We start from the raw sequence: 7457 nt of genomic DNA, 5'->3' as shown, positions 1-7457 counted from the left end.
CTAGTAGTGAACACCACTGGCGAGGGACAATAGAGGAACTGATCAACTTTAAAAAATAAACTATTCCCTCCCCTCATATCCTTATCCAGCCTGCTTATGCACCGTTCGAAAGCTTTTGCCATCCCATTAACTCGGAAAACTAATTGTAAATACAATTTTTTTTTAAAAAAAAATCAGTATCTGCCTAGAGGAGAATGGCTGCTTAAAAGACATCGAGTAGAGGAGGAATATATCGAGATAACCTTTAAAAAGTATATGCAAATGAAGACAAACGTGCTGAAAGAGTTGCACCAGCCCAAAGGCACTCAGGCTTCAAACGAAGTTGGCAAGCCAGAAAAACCAGACCATTCATCTCGTGACGTCATAAAACAGTGGGAGGAAAAAACTAGGAACCTTCTCATTTTTTGCCAATTTGCAAAGTTCAAGAACTCTGTGTACATTTCCTAGATTCCTAGACTCCCCCCACCCACCCACCCCGATAAAATACTGGTTCTTTAGGACAAGTAATATGATTTTCGAAAGTGACAGAAAAGAAAAAAAAAAAAAAGAAAAAGGAAGGCAAGTTGTCTGTAAATCATTCCTGGATGAGAAGAATGTCTGTTCACCCGGGGTCGAGTGGATCTGGGAGAGGGAAATGGGAAAGAGGGGCAGATTTAGTTGATCTGACGGCAGGCTTCAAAGGTCCATTTGGTGGCTCCACCGTAAATATCAATGTTAGTCTCAGACCAGGCTATGACACTACCAGGCAGGGCTTTGGTGCTGCAAGTAGCCAAGTTGTAGACCTCCCCTGGGGTGAGCTTTCGGTCCCAGATGTTGAAGTGGGCCAGTTCTCCCACAAATGCCTGGGTGGCATCAAATCCACCACCAAGTGTATCCTTGAATGGGAAAAAAAAATGAAGATCAAAGGTTTGAAAAGGTCATTCTCTGCAAATAGGTACAGCATCATGTACACAGGGTGCTTTTTCCTTCTCCAGAGAATGAACGCAGCATCGACCATCTTAAAACCTGTTATAATAAACACTTGAAATGAGCCAGAAAGCTTTTCAGGGAGCGAGGAAAGGTCAGCTAGAATAGACTGCATTAAAGAAGCTCAATGGGAAATTGAATAAAGACAAGAATATTCAGTCACTGAAGTGCATTTTCTGTAGAACATATTTTTCAAAAATAGAAGCTTTGGTTACACGTTCTAATCCTGCTGGTGTGCCTCAAAGAGTTAAGGTAGAAAATGTTCATAAGAAAATCCATCCAGTTCCTATTTGCTTAATAATCAGCTACAAGAATTGCTTTTTAATGCCCAGATTTTTAAATAGCTACATATTGAATTGTTGTTCTTTCACCCTACCTCTAACTGGCTATATTTATGTTTCTTCATTCTGCTATGTAATAATGCGTACCAATATTTTTAAACCGATTCTGAAAACTTTTAAACTTTTCAATGAAATAGTTACCGTGTCCTTCTATCTCTGACTACTGAGTTTCCCTCAGGTGCATGAATGGTTTTGTTAGGGAGAATTTATCCATGTTATTTGGGTAGTAAACGGTAAGGAAAACAACAGCCTGCTTTTATGAAGTGGGAGGGGAAGAATCTGAGATGACTTGGGATTGGTAATTACATGGAAATATTCAGGTCAGCCTGAATCTATGATCTGATGAACAGAACTCCCCAAACGTAGTACTGTCATAAAGCAGAAGTGACACATTGACATTTCTGTGTAAACCCCTCTTTCCTTATCTAATACCTTCAAAATATATTGGAACTGCAATGCACAGGTAGCTGAGAAATGGATGATTACAACTGAACATATCCCAAAAGTAAAGACTGGTACAGATTACTGGTTAATAGTTTTGGTGCCTAAGTCTTATTGCAGAAGAATCTCTTGGAAACGTTATTTGTGCAGGGGGAAAAACTATGCTAATGTATTGTAGAGTATGCAGTTGTGTGTAGAGATGTGTACATAGAGCTTAAATAGGTGGCACAAAAAAGAAACAGATTAATTTTCTTCAACTCCCATGCATTCTGGATTTCTCCCCATTTAAGCATTTTTCCTACCGTCCCACCCATCCACCAACCTTAATTTCCCTTCTGCTATTATTTTGAACAAGGTAAATTCTACCATCTTTACTATTGGGGAACAAAGCTTAGAAATTCTAACACAAGACTGGGAAATCTATTCATACCTAACCAATTAAAAATTGAAACTCATGGGAATGTAGCTGCAGGAAACATTATAATGTATGAACAAAGCATGCTTTGGCTGTTAAGGTATTTTGATATGATCAGGTGATGTTAGCCCCAGGAGCCTGTGACAAGGATGATCAGACCTAAAACAGAAGGGCATAAAACCCTCAGTGCTTGCTGATTTCAGTACGCACACACATACACAATCTGGAATTGAAGGGGATCTTGTATCAGCTTGGAACAATTCAGAAGGGCAAATCCAGAAGTTACTAAATGCAATTAAGACCTGAAGTGGAAGTTTTCTTCATTTTTAATGCTTAGCACCTTTCACACTAGTCTTTATATGAAATGACAGCAAATTACTGCAAGGATGAGCAGATCATTATTTACTGTAGATCACTGGGTGATCTGCAGTAGATGGGCATGAATTTTTTTTTAACAGCAGTAACTATAACCTTCCCTCCACCAAAGCGTATTGCAGAAATGAAAAAAATAAGGAGGATGATTAGGAGGGATAGCCAGGAGACTTTTTGTATGTATATTAGAAAATTATGAATGGCATTCAGTTCTGGCATTCAAAACAATTTTTGGATTTCACATTCTTTAATTATGTGTGTTACACATGGCCTCACTTGGTGGATCTCAAGATTTTAGCTCTAAAAGTCCACAAGTCCGACTTCTGCTTATCCTTGCTGCACAGAATAGCCATTTGCTGTGATCACTACACAACCTTACCTGTTCCTGCCCCAACACTAGGACCCCTTGGGGCTTGATCGGGTGATAAGGGGCCAGGTTTTCCCCATTGCCTCGCTGGGTGCCATCCTGATAAGCTTCCCAGACACCATCCCGAGTTGTCCATGCAATGCAGATATGGTGCCATTTCCCATCATTAATGACAAAAGGAAGCTTTGCTACCTGAGGAAAGAAAATTGAAAGAATTGCTGCAGATATGCATTTCCCCCTTTATATTGTGCACTGTATTGGAGATCTGGCTGCTGACCCCTTCTAAGTCTGTTGTATTTACTAAGATGGGAATTTTGCCAAATCTCCATAGTAGCCATGGGACATTTTGAGCTCCATTTACATTATCTGAAGGATAACAAAAGTTTGCAATCTAAAGCAAAATGCACTTATCTGGGATCGATCCTATTGAACTTAATAAGGTTCACTTCTGAGTAACCATGAACAGAATTGCATCGTAAGTACAGTCTATGAGAATGCTTGTTTTATGTTCAAGGACACAGAATTAGATTTGCAGGTTTAAATGCCATGACAATAAGGAAACAGGTCTGAAAACACTGCATTGTATTTCCACAGTTCTGGAAATTTGAGAAAATGAGAGTTGACTTCTTCAGTATTTAAAACAGAAGTCATTTGTTAAGCCTCAGAAGAATGTGTTGATTGAATTGGAATATATCTTGATCAATTTGGGGAGGCACAGCGTAATTGAAAGGATGAAACAAACAAGCTGGTCATATTTATGAAAATATGCAAGTTTTCACTAAAGTTAGAAGTTCTCCTTTTTTTCCTTTAAAAACTACATTGTGCATAATAGCCCTTTCTGAAATGTTGGTCAAATCAAATGGTTTAATTCAGAACCATTTTAAAAAATAGATTTATTTTACTTGCCCTAGAGAATACATTGAAACTTGAAGTTTTTTTTAACCTTATCTTGTCTTCTTACATTAAAAACAGAACTGTGTTTTAATACCAGTACTTATGGCATTATTTAGCACCAAAGATTTGCAAACACATTCCTCATATGCAAATGATATTTGGAGGACAAGTGTAAAGCTTTCATTGTTTATCTACATGTTTAATGAGTAATTTGCCTCCTTTAGTTTTTCATTTATTAATACATGGATATTTCTTCACTGAAAGAATGACACTTACCTTGTCATTGATAAGGATCTCCATAGGATTATTACCCCATTCAATAAGTACCAACTCATTGGCTTGTCCAGGTACTGCATAAGAGAAGGGTGTACCTACACCTGGAGAGGCATTTGATTTTATCCACATACAAATTGTAAATGCATACATCTCTGGCAAGCTTTTCTTCACTTTTGCGTACATGTAATTGGTTCTCAAAGGGAAGGTCAGCTGAAATTTATCCATTGGCCTATTATCTTTCTGACCTGGAGGGAGATAAGAAAGGGAGTTTGCTCTGTGGTCACATAGTTACTAAGGCTGTGATGCTAACTCATTTATCAGGAAGCAAGTTTAATGAGACTAATTTCTGAGTAGACATGTGAAGTATTATGGATAGTTCTACTGAGGCAGTGTCAAAGATATGGACTGAAGCTTTGTAGGAATGTCTTCTCAGCATCAAGGCTAGCACACAGACCTGAACAGTTTATCTTAGAATTTATTTCCTCTCTTCATCCCTCTTTCTTTCTTTCTTTCTTTCTTTCTTTCTTTCTTTCTTTCTTTCTCTTTCCATTATATAATGAGCCTTAAGATGGCAGTATTCAAATCCCTCCAACACATTTCAGCACACTAATCCTAATCACATGGACAGCACTTAGAAAAAAGGCTCTTTTCCTCATTTCTCTCTTTTTACTCTTAATATCTTCTTTTATCTCTATCTCTATATATACACACACAGTAAGAGCAAGGAATGTAAACAGATGCAGTGATTTTACTGGAGTCTGAAGGAAAAAAAAGTGCTATTACTTGTTCTAGGTCACTTAGAGGATAAAACTCAATCTACATAAAGCAGTTATATTAAGACACTTCACTAATGAATAGTATTTTTTCCAACGTGGACCAATATTAATTTAGAAAAATTATATAGAACCTATTTATTGCCCTTCCCAGTTGCATAAACTAACAGTTCATCCCAGAATAGTAACTGCTGCTACTAAGGAATGTGGGGTGTGTGTGTGTGTGTGTGTGTGTGTGTGTGTGTGTGTGTTTTAGGAAGGACATGGAGAAGCCACTCTCCTCCAAGAGGGTCACTATTCAGAATTAGCCCTACCTATTTCAATCCAGGTTGCTTTACCTTTCTCTAAGTCACTGATCCTTTGGTGAAGAGAAGTTAAGGTGCTTTCTATTTTCCCTCTTTCTTCAGACTCATTCCTGGAGTTGTACTTTCCTTCTTCCAGGCTGTTAATTCGAGAGAGCACTTGCTTTTCCAAATCATCAATGTTGTTCTGGAGTATATCCTTCAGGGAATTGGTTTGGCTGGAAGAATTCATCCTGCTGAATTGCTGTGCAAGGTTGGGGGAGAAGCAGAGAGAGTAAGTGGATTGGGGAAAACCAAATTAACACCGTAGCATTATTTCCCAGAGACTCGTTCTAAGACTCACTACTCTGACACAGCTAAACTCATTCAGAGCTTACCGAGTGAAAGAGCGGTGCTGTATTAAAAAGAGGCACGTCAATCTGTTAAAGAATTGGGTGATGGAGAATATTTTGAATGGGATGGTGAATGTTTTGCCTCCGATACAGGCTACTGCTAAGCTTGTAAGCCACCCTGAGTCTTCGGAGAAGGGCGGGATATAAATGGAATTAAAATAAAAATAAATAAAAATAAAAAAGCTGCACCATTAAAACAAGGTGGAAATCAGCAAAGACTGGACAACTCACAGCAAATTCTCTGGAGTGTCTGCTTGCCTAGATTTAAGAAATAAAAGAAAGGAGAAAGTTGTACCTCCAAGTTTTCTAGCCTTGTTTTGAGCGACTGCAAAGTTTGCCCAAGTTGGCTCAGTGTTTCAGCAGCTGGAGTCCGGGAGAGATCTCCCATCGTGTTTTTGGAAGAGCCGGCCTGCTTTCTGCTGGAGCCCCCACCCGTTCTAGATTCGCCGGGGCCTGCTTCTACAGTGCTTTGGCTCTCACACCTGCCCAGTTTCGTGGTCAGTTCCCTAATGGTTTCTTTCTGGTTCATAATGGTCTCTTTCTGCTGGAGCACCGTTTCCCGGAGCTGTAGCACTGTGGTCTTCATGTCTTCGGTGCTACCGCTGCTCTGCATAGAAGAGGTGCACATGTCCATATCCACCGGCACCGAGGTGCAGATAAACCGAGTCTGTCCAAAATTCTGGGCGCATCCTTTTAAGTAAAAAAGGGAAACCAACACGAAGCTGCAGCGGACCGCGGCAAACATGACCGGAGCAGAGATCCCAAACAACGCGGAGCTCCGGGCAAAAAACAAAAATGGCAAAAGGAGTTTCAGCACCATGGAACTATCCACCGAACTGCTGAGCCGATTGCGGTACGCGGGCTCCTTTTATAGAGGGCGGGAGGGGCTACAACGCCACTGACGTCATAATAGGGTGGAATCCCTGTTTAATTGCACGGGGGCCATCGAGTTTCCTGCTTCAGGAGGTCTGAGTCAAAATAGAGGGACACTGAGTAGGTCTGGTGATCGCACGTACTTGCTGCTTTCCTTCTGGCGATTAATGGAACGGCGCGCAGGGACAACCTGAGGGGGGGGGAGGAGGGGGCGCGGCCTGCGCACGCAGGAAAGAACCGGCGCCCGGTCGGATGCGTAAGGCGTGCGCCTGTGCGGCAGGGCAGGTTCTCTTCGGACGGTGGGAAATTGCTGTCGAGGACCGCGTGCCTCGAGGGGTCTTTAAGCACAGAAGCAGATCTGCGGTGGGCTCCCGGAAATCTCTCCAACAATTCTAAGAAAGTGGCCGCTTGGAAGTTCCTCGGGCAAAATGTAGCGGCTGTCAGGAATTGGAGGGCTATGTTGGGAGCGCAGGAGGCAGGTGCGCTGGGTATCCGCCTACGTGCAACTTTCCCGTGTGAAATTGCAAGAATTGCTGTCTAACGCGTGCTTGTGTTCAAGAAGGGAATGCCTAGTGTGTAAAATGGAGGCGGGCTAGCATCAGGACAGCCTCGTTTTAAACATAATTTGGGACTGCAGGACCCCCGGAGTCCAGGACCCCCGTAGGACCGTCTAAAGATACAGGGGGCCGCTCGTTTGTAGTGTGCATCTCAGTCGAACAGAAAACTTGTGTCTTTCGGGGGTCTGCGCAGCGTAACTTTTCTCTCTGTGTACCACTTAAGCCGAAGTGCTACCGTACCTTCAGGCTTGCTACTGTACTGCGTTTGACAAGAGGACGCCAGATTTGAACGAGTCAGTTCTAGGAGGGCAAACGAAAAACGTGAAGACGACCTAAAATAGTACGTAAGAGCGAGATAATGAGAGCGAGAGCCCGAGGTTTGGGCAAACTAGCAAAGAGGAGCGAAGCTTTACTAACCCGAAATCTCCCTCTGCTTCTTCACCTGCCCGTTGAGAGAGAGAGACAGAGAGAGAGAGAGACCAACGTGC

General features: G+C 41.7%; 1 protein-coding gene across 1 annotated transcript; it reads right to left on the bottom strand.

Moving 5' to 3' along the window:
• Positions 1-227: 227 nt before the first annotated feature.
• Positions 228-6359, bottom strand: NPTX1 (neuronal pentraxin 1; the record flags this gene model as incomplete). Its single annotated transcript, XM_081316221.1, has 5 exons — positions 228-875; positions 2915-3094; positions 4073-4317; positions 5184-5391; positions 5835-6359. 5 exons carry the CDS (start codon positions 6357-6359, stop codon positions 654-656), a joined length of 1380 nt encoding a protein of 459 aa, XP_081172347.1. The 3' UTR covers positions 228-653.
• Between the last annotated feature and the right edge of the window lie 1098 nt (positions 6360-7457).

Source organism: Vipera berus (genome assembly GCF_964194415.1).
Source record: "Vipera berus genome assembly, chromosome: 2".
NCBI classification, from domain to species: Eukaryota; Metazoa; Chordata; class Lepidosauria; order Squamata; family Viperidae; genus Vipera; species Vipera berus.
Note: the sequence above shows the minus strand (reverse complement) of the source record. Positions and strands in the feature narration are given on the sequence as shown.